Source organism: Rhipicephalus microplus, chromosome 5 (genome assembly GCF_043290135.1).
Source record: "Rhipicephalus microplus isolate Deutch F79 chromosome 5, USDA_Rmic, whole genome shotgun sequence".
Taxonomy (NCBI): Eukaryota; Metazoa; Arthropoda; class Arachnida; order Ixodida; family Ixodidae; genus Rhipicephalus; species Rhipicephalus microplus.
Window position 1 is genome coordinate 19,083,655 of NC_134704.1, and position 20,561 is coordinate 19,104,215.

Genomic DNA, 20,561 nt, shown 5'->3' on the forward strand with positions numbered 1-20,561 from the left:
ACAAACGTATAGTACACCCGCGTGACGTCAGACAAAAGTTGAGCCTTATCAGGGCTGATAAAGGCCCAAACTTTTTTCGCTAGTTTTGACCATGCATTGCGGGAAAGTCATCTCCTTAGGGGACACCTTAGCTCGGAACAAATGTACAGTACGCCGATGAAACAGGTTGTGACGTCAAACAAAAGTTTGGCCTTATCAGGACTGATAAGGGCCTGAACATTTTTCGCTAGTTTTGACTATGCATTGCGGAAAAGCTATTTTCTCAGGGGCACTAAAAGCTGGGAACAAACGTACAGTGCGCCGATGAAACCCGTTGTGACGTCAGACAAAAGTTTGGCCTTATCAGGACTGATAAGGGCCTAAACTTTTTTCGCTAGTTTTGACTATGCGTTGTGGGAAAGCCATTTCCTAAGGGACACTTTTGCTCGGAACAAACGTACAGCACGCCGCTGAAACACGTTGTGACGTCAGACAAAAGTTTGGGCTTATCAGGACTGATAAGGGCCTAAACTTTTTTCGCTAGTTTTGACCATGCATTGCGGGAAAGCCTTCTCCTCAAGGGACACTTTTGCCCGTAACAAAATGACAGTACGCCGATGAAACACGTTGTGACGTCAGACGAAAGTTCGGCCTTATCAGGACTGATAAGGGCCTAAACTTTTTTCGCTAGTTTTCACCATGCATTCCAGGGAAACCATTCCATCAGAGGATACTTTATTTCGAAACAAACGTATAGTACACCCGCGTGACGTCAGACAAAAGTTAAGCCTTATCAGGGCTGATAAGGCCCGAACTTTTTTCGTTAGTTTTGACCATGCATTGCGGGAAAGTCATCTCCATAGGGGACACTTTAGCTCGGAACAAGCGTACAGTACGCCGATGAAGCACGTTGAGACGTCAGACAAAAGTTTGGCCTTATCAGGACTGATAAGGGCTTAAACTTTTATCGCTAGTTTTGACCATGCATTGCGGGAAAGCCATCTCCTCAGGGGACACTTTAGCTCGGAACAAACGTACAGTACACCGATGAAACACGTTGTGACGTCAGGCAAAAGTTCGGCCTTATCAGGACTGATAAGGGCCTAAACTTTTTTCGCTACTTTTGACGATGCATTGCAGGAAAGCCATCTCCTCGGGAGACACTTTATCTCGGAACAAGCGTACAGTACGCCGATGAAGCACGTTGTGACGTCAGACAAAAGTTCGGCCTTATCAGGACTGATAAGGGCCTAAACTTTTCTCGCTAGTTTTGACGATGCATTGCGGGAAAGCCATCTCCTTAGGGGACACCTTAGCTTGGAACAAATGTACAGTACGCCGATGAAACAGGTTGTGACGTCAGACAAAAGTTTGGCCTTATCAGGACTGATAAGGGCCTAAACATTTTTCGCTAGTTTTGACCATGCATTGCGGAAAAGCCATTTTCTCAGGGGCACTAAAAGCTGAGAACAAGCGTACAGTACGCCGATGAAGCACGTTGTGACGTCAGACAAAAGTTTGGCCTTATCAGGACTGATAAGGGCTTAAACTTTTTTCGCTAGTTTTGACCATAGATTGCGGGGAAGCCGACTTCTTAAAGGATACTTTAGTTCGAAACAAACGTACAGGACGCACACTTGGGAACGCGTGACTTCAGACGCAAGTAGAGCCTTATGAGAGGTCATAAGGGCCTCTTTTTTTTTTTTGCTGGTGTCGACCATGTATTGCGGGGAAGCCAACTTCTCAGGGGTCACTTTAGCTTGGAACGGACACTAAGCCCACACGGCAATTTGTGACGTCAGCTTTTTCAGGCGTGATAAGGGCCTCAAATCTTTCAAGTTGTTTCGACCAATCAATGCGGGGTAGCCAACTCATCAAAGAACGTCAGGCGTGGAGGCTATACGTATAGTTTCTCTATTTCCACGGCCGACTATGAGTGCAGGTCAATCCACTAAGGTGGTATATAATGTACGGTTTAGTAAAAGACTTCTCATTATCGAATAGATTAATTACGTCGCGGCAAGTGCAGGTTCAAATAGGTACGAGCGGGGCTCAAGGGGGGGGGCGCTATGGCAGTGCGTCGAGGGGGCACTCGAGTGAGTTGGTGGCGTGGAACCCCCGGACATCAGGTTCCATGCCACTGTAGAGTGTCCCCTATTTTCGTAAAACAAACATGTTTGTTTACGCAATAAAAGAGGCCCGTCACAATTTTATGGCCTATAAGACTCACCTGCTAAGTTGTTCTCCTCATTACTTTCTGCAGTTCAACGAATGATGTGATGGCACATGCGTTTGAGCTTTGGTAGTAAGATCCCTGTATGATTTCCTAGTGTCCAAGGGATCCCTACCCTGTCATTTGAATCATTAACCTATGCACTGAACACTATAATGCACATTCGGCTACCAGCACAGAACACGATGCGGTGTTCAGAGCTTGGTCTGCTAACTCCTGCAATTTATGGTGAAAAATAAAGAACATACCTCAGCGTTTTAGCTGCCTTACCTTTATCCCCTTATGGCTTCCTATTTTGTTAACACTCGCGGTCCCGTGATTAGAAGCAGCGCCATTTCGGTTTTACCCTGAACACTTTACCAACTTGGCTACTGACAAAGACTTGATAACACACGTTAAAAGTTGGTCTGTACATTAAGAAGCCCATCATTCAATATTAAATGCTGGATTTCTGTGTCCGAGTCTCTGGGCACCGTTCTTGGCTTTCTTGAAGAGAGAGGTATATATATATATATATAACTCTCGGAAGTCCCCACTTCTATGACTTCTTTTAGAATTTTGTAGTGTTCAAGTTTATTTATTTGCAATTTTAAAGAGGTAAGCTCTTTGCAGAACTGCAATCTCCCGATTTCTTGAAATGCGCTAGCAGGCTCACAAGATTGATTTGCTGACTACTTTTCTCCAAGAAAATAAAGGTCTTCTTACGGACGATACTCTTTTCTTTTCCTCGGAAACTGATGTCCAGAGTACAACCTGCTCAGCCCAATCAAGTAAACACTTGCACAAAGGTTTGCAAGATGTATTTCTTTATTTGGCACACTTCTGTAGAATAACTGCTGGAAAGGCCACGAACCTTTCGACTTCACACAGCACCTTATACTGCCGACAATGACCGCTATTACTTCGAGCCACGACGTCAAAGCAAGAACTTCTAATGTCTTAAATTAACAAAAGCTTCTGGCAGTCTCGGATCACTCGAGAAATAACCCTTCTTAATGCAGGTACACACAATTCCGTTTCTTCAAATAACTTGGGCAATGATAGGGATCACAGGACCAGTAGCAAACGTCTGTCCTGGCTCATAGAGGAAATATTTTTATTGATATTCCGAGGCACAAGCTGATTTACATTGCTCACGTACTTGAAATTTAAGGTGATTACAGGAATGTTTCAATGGGAGAACTATTCAAGGTGCGATAGGTGACTGCACACTGCAATGAATGAAGATGACTGAATGGTGTTTCAGCCTAGCTTCAAATTTCCTTTCATTTTGCGAGGTGCTTTTGCTTCCAGAAATGCATCTCGTATGACACCGGCGGTCGTTTAATTGACTGGTAATGCGTTGCATGCCAGACATGCATGTTCCAGGATGGCAGGAAGAAAATAGAGTTTGCGCGACCAATGTTTGTTCTGTTGCACTGTGTACGAAACTGTCAGTAATTTTGTGACGCTTTGCTTGTAGCAGCGGGTCACTTACAAAACTGCGAAAATAGCTCTCTCACGCCTTATTTACAAAACATCAACAAAAAGAGCCTTAGCCTGGGTTCTCTTGCGGTGTTCTCCAAGACTAATAAAAAATACACAACAAAAAACAAGAGCATTTAAAAAGAGCAAAAGTCTAGATTCACACTGTACTTACAGCAAATAATTGAAATAAATGTACAGAGCCGTCGATTCAAACCGGTTTCATAGCAAAAAGCACCACTCAGTCTCTTGCTTTCTTCTTTAAATTCAAAGAGTCGAGAGACGTCCATGCCCTAGCTCCGATCACGGGCTGTGGGCAAGAATGGCTGCACCGATTTTGCTCTCACCAGTGACTCAATCGCACTTCTCCCTTGACTCTTGCGATGATTAGGATTCATAGAACTGGCGTCTCTTTCTTCTATGCCTGCTTTCTTCGCAGACACTGAAAAGTCCACTCTCGGACGGGTCCGTAGACTGGAGAACACACACAGTTCGTCCCTCGCAAGTGTCAGCCCCATTCGTTTAATACGCGATCACTTCCTAAATGTCCTACGCGACAGGAATTCCTAACCAGGCAAAGAAAAAAAAGCACTGCCCACTTGTACATGCACGTGCCAATTACACACACCGCTTTAGTTAGCAGTACGAGCTGACATTGTACCGCTGTGGATGATGCGGCTGCTGCGATCTAGGATACGTAGGTGTCGTCATCATGGCGTCTAGATGAATCCTGCTCACCACTTTCTCACAGTCCAACACCGCCATTACCATGGGGTTGCTCTCGACGGGGCCGTGCAACAAGCTCGAAAGCATCGGTGACGTGTCCCCGCAGTCCTCGCTGTCAGCAACCATGCCCGAGACCGAGGAGAAATTTGTCTGGGCGTCCTCTGTAGCCTCTTAGCCAGGGTTGCCTCATACAGCATCTTGCGCGAGTAGGGAAGCCCGTTGAAGCCAACGATGTGGTGCTTGCGAAAGCTAGAGCCATAACGCCACTGCTGGTCCGTGCCGCAGCATGGCATCTCCGGCGAGGACGAGCCGTAGTCCTTGGTGAAACCCTGCATGACGTGTGCCAGGGGCGTGGCCTAGTACTTTCCCGGCAGTGGCGCGACGAGTAGGATTCATTGGTCATAGCCATAGCTGGATGAAGAGTGCTGGCTAATGTCGGGCAGGTCTTCATAGAAGGCCTGGGACAGAGAGGCGCTGGCGACGGGGGTACGGCGTACAGCCCATCGACCGAGAAGGCATATCACTGTTGATGGATTCATAGTTGTGGTCCCCAAGCGCACTGTATAGACACTCGACAAATCCGAGTAGTGCCCTGATCTCCGGCTGTGAGTCCAAGTTCGGTGATGGGGTCCGTTCTCGCTTGGCCCCTCCTCAGGTGGCTTGGGGTACGCTGGAGGTTATTGGGGTGCGACGGCTGCTGATAGGGACTGTTGACGCCGCGCATGTTGTTGCTGGTGGGCTTCGGTGCAGCGTGCCGTCAGAGACTTGGCTCAGGGCATTGATGTTGTTCTGCCCTTCCTCCAGTATGCGGCTTCTAGCATCGGGAGAAACGAGTGGCAAGCTGCGGTTGTTGCCGACCGTCCATAGATTGGTGACCTGGTACATAAAAAAATGCATTTGTTCATGAGCGTGTGCGAAGCGAAATTATCTCGAAGACTGTATGTGCTCTAGCAGGCCTTACTCTGCATCTATTTTTATCATTACCGCAGCATTTTACCTAACCAGTTATGCGCTATTTTCCAAGCTAATTCGTTCATATTAAAATTGTTATGCTGCAAAAATAAATCAGCTTGAGGTAACCAAAGAAACATTTTTTTCTATTTGTAGCTTATTTCTGTACCTCACAGTGATTTTGCGAAGTATACTAAACGATTTAAGTTATATTTATACATTTTGTTTGTACACCTATGGACACACAAACAAAGGTGCTTGCATATCTGGGCCAAGTCAGGTGTAGGTAAGCGTGCTGGCATGGTTGGAACGAAAATATGGTCACGGTGTAAAATTTGCAATGCTTGACATGTTCTTTTGCATTAAATTATGAATCAACTCATCTAACAACTCTTTTATTTCTATACAAATAAATCCAAATGCAAAGAAAATACTTCATTGCCTACTTGTGCTCACTGTACATTTTAACGTCGACTTAGAAACGACAAAAAAAAACGCTTGGTGAAACTTTGCGGCCCATTTCCTTTTGTGGTTTCACCTGACGTGATAGCATAGCCTGATTGGGTGTCGTTTGGGTATGCTGGAGGGCACAGGTTCAACTCCCGGCCACGGCTGCGGCAATTCGATGGGGGGGGAGGGGGGGACTCAAAAAACAGCCGTGTGCTTATGTTTGGATTTACGGCAAAAAAAACTTCAGTGGCTCGAAATTCACCCGCAGACCCCTACCACGGCGTGCCTGATAATCATGTGGTGGTAGCGGCACGTATAACTCCAGCAATTGTATATGGTCGTGCTTTCACGCATGGACAATACAGTGGTATCACATTTCCTGGAATGTTGAAAAATTAACTGTGATGCTTTTTTAAGCACCTCGTTGAATTGATGAGTGCTATTGGTGCCGTGCAAAACTAAAAAACGCCAGGCCTGCAAGGCAAGCGCAGCACAGCCACAGCAAAAGCTAGAAGAGCGGCCTTTCAGAGCCCTTCCAATGCAGCAGCACCAGAAAAAAACATAGAAACTAAGTACAGCGTGAATTTAAGGCAGGCAACGATATGTAGGTTTACCACTGTAGCTGCCCATGCCTTAAACTTAGTTTAATTTAGTCTTTTAGTAAATTTTAAAAAGCAGGGTTGTGGGCGGCCTTCAGACTGCCGGTTGTGGCGTTCAGGCAGTGCCTAGCCACGACGTCCTCCGCCCAAGTCACCAGCCGACATTGCAGGTCCGGCCTATATTGCTGGACGAAGCAGCCTCCCAATGCTGCGTACTTCTGAGATGCCAAGAGGCAGGGGCAAGTGTGCCGGACAGGAGTAAAATATGTGTTGGTAGTTGGCGATGGAGCTGCCACATAAGCGGCAGGCTGGCTAGTACGTTCCTGAGTGGAAGAAGAAGGGACTTGCGGGAGTAAGGAAGGTGCGGACCTGAAGTTGGCACCACAGGTGTTGGTGTTGGGGAAGAGATTGGTGTGGTAGGGCAACGTTTGGGTGGGGGGAAGGTGAGGCGGGAGAAGCGTTAGTGCAATGTGATGTCGTGGTACGTGAGAAGTGCGTCACGCGTATTTATTCCAGGCGAGGGCGGGCTTGCTCGGTCAGTCGAATAGCGAGAAATAACCCACATACCACACAAAGACCGATTTACATGCTACACAGAATACACACAACAGTACAGAGAGACAAGGCGTGTATGCTCCTCACCTCACCCGAGTCTAGACAAGCTACAAGCGTCTGACTACCGGCAGCAACAAACAAACTCTCCCCCAAACCCTGAGCACCTCCACAGGAGTTATCCCTACCTATACCCGGACAATAAAAGAAAACTATGTACAACAGAAAAAAAAACTTCAAATGAACATACACTGTGGGAATGTCCAAGCTTATTAACAAGTTCTCCTGAGGCCATCCGGGAGCGGTGGCGGCTAGCGCAGCCCAGCTCGGAGGTTCAAGGCCAAAAATGGTCTATTCAGCAGGCCAGGGATGCTATATGGAGACAAGGTCTCCTGGTACCTACCTGCGTGGCTTATTCCGGACCACAAACATGCTAAATCTTGTAATAAAGATCACTCACCCACTCAAACCCAGGTACAATCCCAGTTATAACGATGTACTCGTTATAACAGCAATATCCGATGCAATTACGATTATTCTATGGTGCTTACAAAAACTGTGTCCACCTATAGCTAACGTTTTACATCGAAAGCTGTTTTGAGATCAGGACACGGGTTACACGCCACGTAGTAGTGCTCCGCCGCCAGTGTATGTAACCTGTATCACACACACAAAAAAAACTCGGCAAATAAAAAAAATCGTTAAGCATATAGTGGGATTCGAACGGGGCTGGTTGCGTGCGAGCCCACTATTCTACCACTGAGCCACGCTGGTGCTTGGAACTAGTTTCCAAACTGGACTTACGCAGGCTATTTGCCGGGAAAGCAATCGTGTTAATATGAGTAATAAAGCGTTTCAGAACATCATAGGAACAACCAGGTGGCACACAATGCGATTTGCGTAACGAGTGGATCGTCCAATGCTCGAAACCGTTAGGGGGGGGGGGGGGATTGTAGTGCCATCATCACCATCGTCATTTTTTCCATCACCGCGCCGCGTCTCTCGCGCAACTGGCGCGAGCTCGAGCTGCGCGAGAATGAGAACGAGCTTCTGGCCTGGCGGTTTGGACGTGGACAGCCACCGCGGCTCCGCTTCAGGCCTGCAATAAAGTGGCGAGATCGGCTCGGCCCCATCGGCCGCCTTCGACGTCATCTCACGTCTCCCTCCTTTCGCCGCTACATTGGTGACCCGGACGCTACAGGATAAACAACAAGTAGGAAGGCAGGGAGGTTAACCAGGCACATGCCCGGTTTGCTACCCTACGCTGGGGGAATAGGAAGGGGGCATAAAGATGAGAGAGAGAGAGGAAAGAGAAGAGAAAGAGGGAGAAAAAACAAAAAAAGGAAGATTGTCAGTCAATCGGCTGGTGCGTATGCAGCGGTGGCACTACACAAAAGTTAAAGGTGGTCACGTAGGCCTGTAGTCCTCAAAAAGCAAGAAGACAGCTTTGACCGATGAAAGGCGATGACGGTGTTCCAGTAGCATCTGCACAGAGAGTGGCCGATCGTCCAATTCTCGCAATGCGTCCGAAAGCTTCTGTCTTTCAGAGGCAAATCGAGGGCAATGGCATATCAGATGGTCGATGTCTTCTTTGGTGCAGCAGACGTCGCATTCCGCATTGTCGGTCAATCCGATGAGGGTTCTATATGCTTTTGTGAAGGCAACCCCCAACCAAAAGCGACAAAGAAGTGAAAACCGTTAGAAAATTGTTACTTGTATCACCTACTAACTGTGGCACATACGCTCTTCAGGCATAAATCTTCATTGTTGTCAGCCACCGCATAAAAAAAATCACACGAAATGCCTAGCTAGTGTGTAGTGGACTACCACGCTTCTCCGAAGAATGAAGAAGGATAGCATAGTGAATGCTGGCCTACTACGCAATTCTTCTCAGTAAAGGCCAGTAATTACCCAAATAGTGTTTAGAAAAGGCTCTGAAAGGCCCGATCTTCCAGCTGTCGTTGTAACTGCACTGCGCGTTCCGTGCAGGCCTGGCAGCAGCATGCGCTGGTTACCGTCGAATTATTAGCTTCAAAGCCTCATTCAACGCTAAATTTCACTGTTCTCGAGCTTAATTCCCCGAATATTCTCGAAGGTAAGATCAATCTGAAGACGTAATGAAACTTCACGGGAACATTTAATCACGTTTCACAATTCGGGCGCGTGCCGTACAATTGTATACTATAGTGTCGCGGCCGCTCCGATGCCCCCCTGAGGGCGAGGTCGCCTTCGGCTGTTGCTCCTGTCCCTGTATCAAACTTTCGCTGAAGCTTGATGACCAGCAAATGTATTGAAGGACTCTGGCCATACTCTGTCATCTCACTGGCTAGGCAATCTCAACTTGCTCAAAATTGGATGGTTCATAATTCGGATCACCTTAACCCAGCTTAGTCACATTTATCGCATCGGCTTAATGTGACCACATGCAGTCGCTCAAACAGCTAGTCATTCTCAATTGACTCAACATTGGCTTGTTCAGAATTAACTTAACGCCGATTTATTTAGTCATGCTTAATTCAAAATAACATAGCGTAGTCGGACCAGATTATCGTGTTCTTGGACCAGATTAGCGCGTTTTGACATCATCTTCACTAATGTTACCTAATCCCACTTGATAGGTAGCTATCAGTACAGACTGCTATCGACTAGCGTTAAATTGACTAGTCTAAACTCAATTATGCTGCGATGTACTGGCTTAACTGGATTTTTCTAAGCATACCCTGATTTAATCCGGGAGCTTAATTGATATCCATGAGCATCAATGAGTATTGACTTGTATCGATTACTATTGATTGTTCTGACTATACCTATTTAGAATGAGCTATGACCAACTTCGGCAAAGTAGCCGAAGCATCTATTAACTCCGCACGGCTTTACGCAACATCCTCTTTCTAAAAGCAGCTTCACGTGGTGATTATGCCAAGCAGCTATAGCGAGACAAGCACGGATTTCTTTAACAGCATGCTCACTGCCACGGGTAACAAAATGCTCGACCACGTGTTGGACAGTTAACAACTAACCTCGAATATCTTGGTGTTGTCGGTCGGATGCTAATGGTCGCGTTTTACTTGTGCTTCCCATTTTTTTCTGCGACTGAAGCGAAACATCCGCTGGCTTTTCGCGTGTGAACTATATATATATAGTGTACAGTAGTACACAGCAGCTTGTCATAGCGGCCAAATAACAAATACGCCAAGAACAACGTGTTCACAAGTTAAAGTCGCTGCCGCACTAGCCTCTGCGCGCGGACCGATACTTTTGAACCAATATGGCCGCCAGGAGGCGCGGAGTCATTCAAAAGGTGTCTCCACCCTGAAAGCGGAGGCGCTCGCTCACCGAGCCCCTCCCCCTCCCCCCCCCAGGCGGCCATGAGGAGGCATGTTCACCATAACAGTGCACGGCACTGTACAGTCGACCACAAAAGTTTGGGAACCACTCAAGCACGTGCCAAACTGCCTGTCCGCGCCACCTAGTGGTGCGCCATCTACCGTCGATCGCAGTTCTGAGCCGGAAATGGGTCGTCTTATTCACTGGCCTTTCAGTTTTCTACTGCCGCGTAGCGCATTGATAGTTCGCGGTTTACACGCGAAGCCATTGCCTGCAGTATGACCATCACACTGCTGTTTTCATAAAATGATCGAAACTATCACGGTGTGCCTCAAATGGCCCTCCGTTGACTAGGTGTCACTTTGTGATAAAAATTGTCACATATAACAGTTATGGGCATAGACTGCTTTCCAGACACAAGCTCGCAGACGCAGATGGCCAAAGCGCGTCGCGTTGAAAAGCGAAAGATGGAAAATATTTGTACCCAGTCAGAAAAGATACAGGCCACCAATTAGGGGAGGGAGGCTTTCAGGGCGCTGCGGTGTTGTCGACCGCCGCTGACGTAGTGGAAGTGTCGCAAAGAGCCTTTCGGCCATGCGCTCGCGTGGTCCGTAAACTTTTGTGGTCGACTGCACATAAATGCTGCTATATGTTGTAGGTGCCACTCACGTGCTAGTTCTTGTATTAGTAGAGGCGGTTGTCGGGCTTGAGCACGAACCAGCACCAGCGCCAGCATTTGCTGCGGCCCCCGCTGCCGAGACCCTGCAGGTAAGCCCCACTGATGGGAGGGTGCTCCTTGACCTTGGGCGTCAGAACCTGGCACGTCCATCATCAGCACGTCAGCGTCGCGACGATCTTTAAAGCACCATTGAAGCAGAAGAGTCAAAATCTGGGCCACTTTGTTCCCGATACTTGAAGGAAGCCAGCGAAAGCGGGGGACACGAAAAAGAGGCGGACACAAACACTGCTGTAAATAACAACTGCGACTTCATTGAAGGGAAGCATTCATCCAAGAAACGACGCATGTGCAGCGCGTCAGTATCACCTACAACGTCACCTGATGAAAGATAATGTGCACTATCGTATTTTCTACCATCGTAGCAACACTAAATTCCTTGCAAAGTGACGGTGTGCCTCATTTATCTCCGCTTTTCCTGGTGTAGTACGCCTCGACAATTTCACGTTCTTCTTTGTCTTTTGCTCTTCACAGGTAAGTGACATCACTTAAAAGCGGTTGGCAGCCGCATTCACGACAGCAACGTGCAAGATAGCCTCATCATTGATATTCAAAGAAGCGCAATGCCCACCACGAGGCCTAGTATTATTACGTCGGCTGGTTTGGCCGTTGTATACCTCATCGCAGGTCAATGGAATGCTGTACACAATGCGTGTGGCACATTTAGTGAAACAACACTCGTGTTTCGTGGTGCACACCGGATTGCTAGTCTTTCCACAAGCCATACGTGAGCATAGGCTAGCAAATGGGCAGGGAGCTGAAAGAGCAAAATATTTACGCCCTGTCACCGAGCAACGTTTTTGATATTATGTGAAAATGTACGTAAGGTGGGATTTAAAATTCTCCCGAATGCGTTGTGTTGGTATACCAGTGCTAGCTCGTTTCCTTTTAATCTATTGAATTACAGGTAGCGCATCCGCGTATAGCAGACCCTTAGGGTAACCAGCAGCTTCCAGCCTCTCGAACTGGTTGTCTGAGCTGGTCTTTACAAGGTAAGCGTGATTTTTTTCCTCAGCACCTTTCGAAAGAACAATGTGAGATAATGCCCCTTTTGACGATACTTCAGCGTGCAGACGCAAGCAGCCAAAATGATTTTATTTACAGGCACAAAGCACCAACAAAGATGGTCATTACCACGAAATGTTAATTGAGGCTCCAAAAATCTAATAGAACGACTGCATGGAAGTTCATGAGTAAACTTGAGGGTATCAGAATCAATCGCTTAATCAGATTTTTAATGCATCAGTCGAAGAAACCTTACAGTGGCTAGCCGAAAGCTACCACGGCATTTTATTTGCCGCTAATAGGGCACACCTGCAGGTGTGAGAACTATACGCTGTCAAAGCCCTAATAAGCATGGATCTTCCAATGTGCTGAGAATACAGGCTGTATGCACGGTCGCACGAGGATATGACAAGCTACCGATACTTGAAGATGGAGAAAACTAATTCAGCACTTGTGAACTGAGCAGGCAGAGCAAGAAATGTGCACGGAGGTGATCAGTGCCATCTGTTGCATAAAGCATCATATCACGAAAGCAACTACTGCGTTTTTGTGGAAGAATTTACAGTGAAAACAGTCTAGGATGCACACCACCACTAGTATATGCGTCATACATAGTGTGGAAAATAACTGACAGAAATGAGTGCAATGGAAGACGTCAATATCTTTTTTTTTGTATTTTATACCGGTACTGCTGATGTATGGAAAAGTAACAAAGTTCAGTGACGACTCATTAATTAGTGAGAAAGAAACTCGTTGGCGTTACATATGATGACCATAACTTACCTTGACAGCCGGAAGTAGGCAGTGCTAGCACATGATGGCCAACTCCAGCGAAGATGTGCTAGCAGTTGGTCAACACGCAGCTGTGCTGGCGTGATGATGGTAAATACTGCAGGCCAGTCGAGGACAGTCACTTGGCTTTCGAAAAGTTAAAAGGCTTATAATGCAAACGACCAAACACTGCCTGAAGGGCAGGCCTTTAACATTCGCGTTACAAATAGTGTTGTGTCAGTTCACTCGCATAATAAAGAGACTTCATCATCTCCTAGAATAACAGCGCTCAGCTAGTTGGCACGTATTCATTCTAAAAAGGCATTTCTGGTGTCTCGATTCGCTTCTTGTGTCCGTGTTCGCACGCTCAGTTTCCTTGTAACAATTAAACATTTCTTCTTTATTATGTTCTGTGCGCTTTTATTGATTTCTAGACCAACAACAGATACTGGCGCAACCCTGGTCTTCACAAAGAATGCCGGGTCAAATGCAAAGGTACGACACAGTCTGCGTAGGGAAGTCGGACATCCAGCAAGTAAGACGTTCTGTCTGAGTAACAGCAACCTCGCGTTCACTAACACGGAACCCGATACCCCAGACGTCACCGCGGTGCCGGCGGCGTTGAGAGTTATGCCTAGGCTCCGAGATAATTTACGATTCGGAGGGGCACACCGCGAAGCACGTTACCCGATATGTGGCAACGCGTGCCCCAAGGCACTCCCGGAATGGCGTCTGTTTAAATCAGGGGTGCACGGGAATAAAATATGAGGAGGTATTGTCATCTTTCTTGTGGCCCATCGCACAACTCCGACTCGAATGTTGGACAAATCGAAAGCCTATGCACATAAGACATACTCTTCCTTCATCCCGTTTATGTGCACTGTAGCCATATCGACTATGCAATACAAACTAGCCTTCCAAGTTATCCTCGGTAACTGAATCGATCGTGCTTCAACCGTACGTCGACCGTAGGGGCCGGCGATTGCGTGCAAGTATTTTAGCCACGAGCGTTACGCAATACCTAATCTTCACAAGTTCATTTTAGCCGGAGCTAGCGTTGGGACTGGCGCAACCATGTTCCAATGTAATCGGTAGAGTTATACTTAATTTCCTCATAGCCGTACCCTAATTCGCTCTTGTCAGGACGGCCCACAAAGACTGTAACGTAACAACTGTGTTGTTGGAAGCGGGACCTAATAAAGAAAATACAGTCCCGCTTTAGAGCTTGGCAAATAAATACGGGTGAATCATTCAATATAAAGTGCCAAACTACCAGAAGTTAGAAACTTGGGAATGCGTTTTTGAACCTGCAATTTTTTAAAAAGCTTTCTCGCTTACAAAGCGTAAGAGTAAGAGTACCGTAAGGGTGGTTCCTTTGGTGTCGTGAAACTGCAATTTTCCCAAGGCGAAAAAGAAACTGAATTTTTGCTTCAGCGTCTCTTTAAGCTTGTAAGAGTCACAGAAAAACTCATGCCGTGACGTCACTATGAAACGTCATAGTCATTCAGCCACGTCACCAGAGCTCATAAAGCATTGAAAGACTTTCAAATCACTAACGAGAAATCAAACTAATTTCTCTATCTCTTCCTTTTAGGTACGGTTGGCAGGCGAAATGCCGCGGAAGCAATCTCAGAATCTACACTAAAGGCTGTCAGTTTTGAAAAATAAACAATTTATTTCTACTTCGTCCCGGCTGAACTTCGGCCGCTGTCCGCATCTTACGCGGACAATATACACAACATAAATTACAAACACAATGTAGCATCAGCTCTTGCAGCCTTAACACGAAGTACACCCACAGACTTTGATCATAATATCAGTAAGTACACTCAGTGTTAGTAACAGGACATCATATCTTGAGCACTGTTTTCAAAATCACGTTACTTGCGCAGATGTCATCAAACATTAAAAGAATTACACGTGCTGCAGGTGCGCGGCGTCAGCGACCGCCATTCAGTACAGCGAAGGCTCTCTCGGCTTAATAGAAACAAATCTCGAAAGTCGTGCTCTCGCAGTACAGTCTGCTTTCCAGCTATTCGACGCGCCGCGGTGCGACTCGAACTTGCGGTAATACTGCGTAGGCATTCAGTGATACGTGCCTGAGATATCAGGGGCAGTGCTGCGAGTGAAATATCTGGCACGCTGTCCACGCAAGCGTGCACCTAAACATTCAACGCCGTGCGGAGCCAGCTCACGAGCGACCGAGTCAGGTTGAAAGGATGGCAAGCCCACGAATGTTCCGATTACAGTCGTCGTCTCGTCGTCACCAAAAAACCTTGACGCGCACGGTCAACTGGCTATAAACACTGCACGTTCACAAAGAGAATCTCCGAGGCAACTCGCGCTACATCAAGCTATGCCACTGCAGTGAATTCCACGAGTTGTCCTCGCAGAAGACGTCGCGGCCTTCAGTTGCGTATCTGTCCTTTCTCCCCTTGTCCTTTCTTGTGTTTCGTGAAGCCATTCTTCGGAGGCTCGAAGTCCGCCGTCGCGAAGCTTGAAACCTGTAAGTAGGCGTCCCCGTAGAAGTCCCTGATGTCTCCCACCACAGCCGCCACTGCGATCGAAAAGAGTGCCGACGCGAAGAGCAAGCCGGCCGACGTGCCCAAATAGGAGTGCCGCAGCTGGGCCAGGTCGTAGAGCCAGCAGTTGCCGCTGGTGCCGCAGGCACTCTCCCACACCTGGCAGGACCCATCGATCACGGCACCGTAGACGAGCGGGTATGGGATGTACGCTGCGTTTGTCACGAGAGAAGCGGTGTGTGTGTGAGAATACGAAACAGCTTTGATAATAAATAATCTGCTTTTAAATTCAAAGCATTTATCAGCAAACTTCGGCGGCGTTCAGCGTATCTATCTATCTATCTATCTATCTATCTATCTATCTATCTATCTATCTATCTATCTATCTATCTATCTATCTATCTATCTATCTATCTATCTATCTATCTATCTATCTATCTATCTATCTATCTATCTATCTATCTATCTATCTATCTATCTATCTATCTATCTATCTATCTATCTATCTATCTATCTATCTATCTATCTATCTATCTATCTATCTATCTATCTATCTATCTATCTATCTATCTATCTATCTATCTATCTATCTATCTATCTATCTATCTATCTATCTATCTATCTATCTATCTATCTATCTATCTATCTATCTATCTATCTATCTATCTATCTATCTATCTATCTATCTATCTATCTATCTATCTATCTATCTATCTATCTATCTATCTATCTATCTATCTATCTATCTATCTATCTATCTATCTATCTATCTATCTATCTATCTATCTATCTATCTATCTATCTATCTATCTATCTATCTATCTATCTATCTATCTATCTATCTATGTAGCCGCCTACGACTTTTAGCTCTCCTGGCCGTTTCGATAATGGTATCAATACCAAATTTGGTACGGCATAACATGACTGTATGACGAGCATAAATGACTAGTCATAACGTGAAAATCATGGCATGTATGACATGAATGTCATGATTTAGACTTCATAGTCTTGCTGTTCTTGAGGCAGTTTTATTCACATGACAAATTGCAAAACTGGTATGATATGACATGGCTGCATGGCGAACATAAGTGATAGACGCTAACGTGGAAATCATCACATGCGTGTCATGTAAAACATGACTACATGCTACGCTCATAGAGCGCTCGCGGTCGTTTCGCTTGCTTCATATATACCAAATGTGGTGTTACGTGACGTCAATGGATGACGAAGGTATATGACTGGTGCAAACATGATAATGATGAGATGCGTGTCATGCAAGAACATCACTACATGCCACGCTCATGACGCGCTCGCAGCCGTTTCGCTAGCTTCACATATGCCAAATTTGGTATCATGTGACCTGCATAGACGACAAAGGTAAATGACACGTCCAAACATAATAATCAGGACATGGATGTCATGTACGGCGTAATTTACGTCCGCCTCATAACGTTGTGCTGATTTTAAAGTGACATATCAACCTTCCTCATTCGTGCTTTGCACATTATCGATTCCCAGTGTATGGAAGCAGAAATGTTGTAGGCCTGTGTGCTCAGATTTGGGTGCAAGTTAAAGAACCCCAGGTGGTCGAAATTTCCGGAGCCCTCCACTACGGCGTCTCTCATAATCATATGGTAGTTTTGGGACGTTAAACCCAACACATATTCCCACTGTACGTGGGACCTGCGATTTTTTTTAACGTGAACCCGTCATGTGTATCACCCTGACCAAAATGTGCACACTAGGTACGTGCACGCATGTGCAAGTTTAAATGACGTTTCGGCGACGTATAAATAATAACAAAAAGCCACATGGTCTCTTATGCGATGCCTAATTGTCAAAATCAACCCGAAGACGTGAACCATCCTTTAAAGCGGGGGTGTGAAAACCGAGCTTGAGCGTAGCCAACAATACAAAACTCGGCCAACCTTAGGAAGTCTTGCATCAGCCAATGTTCAGCCATGTCAAGCACAGGTGGTGTTACGTTGTTGACGATGTTAGCGCTCCTCGGTAAGATGTCCGCGCTCGCCACAGCAAGCTTTAGATGCAAAGCAGCTTAGGGTCGAGCTCAATCCGGTGTGCGACGTGACCACCCCTACAAGCATGCGCGTCCGCTCTGCCTTTTCTCCTTTCCTACGCTCCCCCTTCTCTAGCCGCGCAATGCGGACACAAGGAGTGTCTCATAACTTACGCTTGCTCCCCCATCTCTCATTTAGGCATTCCTCCCCGCGTCGTTTACACCGCCACTGCACATGTACATCTACTCTCCCTATCTCCTATCCTCCCTCTCTCGTCTCGCAATGCGGACGCAGGCAGGGGCTGCTAGCGAGTCTCTTGATTGAAAAAAAGACCGACTGCTCGCGCTCCACACCCGTTCACTGGCCACCCCATATATATAGGTACTGGTTCTTGACCTCCAAGGTAGTGCCGGTGGGAGATTTTTCCTGTGAATTGTTGAACAACAACGGTCGATTGCGTACTTTGCATCTCCCCAAGTTTCTCCCTTGCGCGACGCCGCGATAAGCGCCAGCGTCAGCGTCACCGCCAGTGACGTTAGTGGCCGCTGCTTCACATATACGCATAGCTCCTTTTAACGGGAGATGGAGTAACTTTTTTCTCGCATGGACGTTGTCTACGTTGCGCAATGACAAGGCATCTTGGCAAAACTCTGAGAGAAAGCCACCGCACAATCGCAGCGCTGTCGAGAAGCAGGTCGTTAACATGCTGGGCAATAAGACTCCCCCCCCCCCACACACACACATAAAAAAGCAATAGCAAGGCATCAGTATAGTGGGCGTTGATATGGTGGATGGCAATGCTTCAATTTTTTTCTAAAGCAGGCCCTATTTTGCTTGGAGCTTTGAATTGCCTTGCACTCCATCACTGAGGAATCTTCTCAGGTCCACTGTTCCTTTGCGTCTACGAGGGGAAGTCAGTTCAAGCCACACATAATTTCCCCCCAGTAGTATTATTCCTTGCCCCCCTCGTGATGCCATGTGACGTCACAGTGACGTAATGACGACGTCACAATTTTTGTTAACTGTACGTGACATCATCAAGTGAAGATGATTGATGATGGAAAACCGCTAATTATCAAGCAAATCTGTACTTACACAACAGGTTCGCCATTGCATTTGCCAGTCCAAGGGCGATGGTCTTGTCACTCGGGCTTATGCTCCTTGATGAGGAAAACAAAGTAACACAGGAAGCTAAAATTGAGGGTATGAAATACATGAGCAACACAGTCGCAACGACGCGGAAATAGCTGTGCGCCCTCGCTTGTTCGCGTACATGGCCGACACAGCAGCATTAGTGAATTGTATTAGGGTCACAAAGAACGTCTTGCACAAGAAACACAATCGTATGTACTGCCGTAAGGGATTTGAAGATGTGCCAGAAACTAAAGACTACGTATGTTTCTACATATTCAGCACTTTGTGTCAAACGTTTTCGACTAATCCACGGCAGTTCATTACTGGTAGAGGGCATTCGGCACTCGGGTATGCCGATTTCACACGTTCCAATTTCAGAATAAAATAATAAAAAATATCTCAGTACCTCGTAGCCTTACTCATGTAGTTGTTCCTGCCCGTCAGTCCACGTGTGCTGGTTTGCATGGCATATACGCACGCGCGCACGTGCCGGCGCACGTGTCGCATATAATCACGTGCTCGCGATGTATGCATAAATCTCATCGTGGAATATTCTATGCGAAACATTGATTGTTTTGCAAAACTTTGCTACAGTCGCTACATCCTACACAACCGCTGCTAAACGTACAGGACAGCGCTTTGTAGGTAACGGCCTGCTAACTACCAATAATAGGTTGGCTAATCGCTAAATCACACCCAAGAGATGTAAGCACAGAGACAGTTGCGACGCCACACTTACTTCCCCCTTTCCTTTAGAACAAATATGACAAGAAAGCGGTCTATTCGAAAGCTTCATATGACATAAGTGCGCTCATAGGAACTAAAAACTCACAGTGTCTCTCATATAGATTCACCTAAGACAACTCGATATCGAGAGCCATCTTTAACGGCGTAGTTGTAAGGCTTTTCTTCGGGTCATGTGGAGTCACCAGAAAACGTTTATAATCATGATCAACCCTCTCCCTCTTCCGCTTTGCTCCCCGAACAAGTGCGTCGATTTGTACGGCACGGGATGCAAACCCCTGATGGGCGAAAAAACGAGTACACACAGAAAAAAAAGAAATACGCAAAGAAAGAGAACCTCTTGGCGAGGCGAGATTCGAACCAACGTATCCACAATCCGAAGATGATCGTCGTAATAACTGGGTAGGGCACACTAGCAGAGCTCCGATAAGCTTTAATAATAATAATACCCATAGAGTGTCAGGTCCCAAAAGCAAGATATGTATAGGATTGTACAACTAAAGGGGCCGGAATGGAAAGTGAGGTTCAGAAGAAGTGGTGATGGTTAGGAGAGGTAAAGGAAGAAGTTATATAGTAAAACACAGCATACAAAAAACAATAAATAGAGAGGAATACATAGCCATCACTATGGCATTTGACTGCAATAAATGCTAAATTTAGCTTGAGCCGAAGGAATAGAGCGTCTCGATATGAGCACACCGCTTGTATCAAGAGCACTCGAGTAAAAGAGCAGCCCCTCGAGCCCTGTCAAGGACAACAGGAAGTCTTGGCTTCCCCGGCTTGTTACAAACGGTCGCGAGTACATTACGCAGTTATGCGGCAAAAGGCACTTGCACGTAGCGATTACACGGTCCCACGACATGTCGTCGGTCATACCAAGCTGGATACGCCGGTTCCACGGCATATTCCATTGGCACAGGCACGCACCCTTTTGCAACAAAGACGCTATAGCATGCCAAGGAACGGCTAGCGCAACAATATTACCACACGTGCTCCTTTCTTTCTATTTTAGTGTTGCCGCCCCATTACAATGTAAGTGCTACTTTGCGCAAAGCAAGCTCGAATGACTGAGGACTAACAAGATGATCTTAAAACCTTCCGAAGAGGTTACGTGCGCAGCGCGAACATTAAAGTTAGTTCTGGAGCTTATGCGACCACTATCAAAAACACGCTCGGATCTTTGATTGATTGATATGTGGGGTTTAACGTCTCAAAACCACCATATGAATATGAGAGACGCCGTAGTGGGGGGATCCGATAATTTCGACCACCTGGTGATCTTTAACGTGCACCCAAATCTAAGCACATGGACCTACAACATTTCCGCCCCTATCAGAAATTCAGCCACCG

General features: G+C 46.5%; 1 protein-coding gene and 1 long non-coding RNA gene across 2 annotated transcripts in view; both read right to left on the reverse strand.

The window, feature by feature from the left end:
* Positions 1-3,001: 3,001 nt before the first annotated feature.
* LOC142817227 (uncharacterized) lies at positions 3,002-11,465 on the reverse strand. Its single transcript, XR_012895120.1, has 2 exons — positions 10,951-11,465; positions 3,002-5,278 (listed from the first exon to the last, which is right to left on the reverse strand). It is a non-coding gene; the product is annotated as an uncharacterized LOC142817227 (long non-coding RNA).
* Positions 11,466-14,675: 3,210 nt separating this feature from the next.
* The window catches only part of LOC119174924 (solute carrier organic anion transporter family member 74D-like), a 52,036-nt gene continuing 46,150 nt past the window's right edge, over positions 14,676-20,561 (reverse strand). The window contains exons 8-9 of the mRNA XM_075894932.1: positions 18,429-18,493; positions 14,676-15,527 (exon numbers count right to left, since the gene is read on the reverse strand). Of these exons, the coding sequence (XP_075751047.1) occupies positions 15,202-15,527; positions 18,429-18,493 (391 nt within the window). The 3' untranslated portion in view covers positions 14,676-15,201. The remainder of the gene's footprint in view (positions 15,528-18,428; positions 18,494-20,561) is intronic.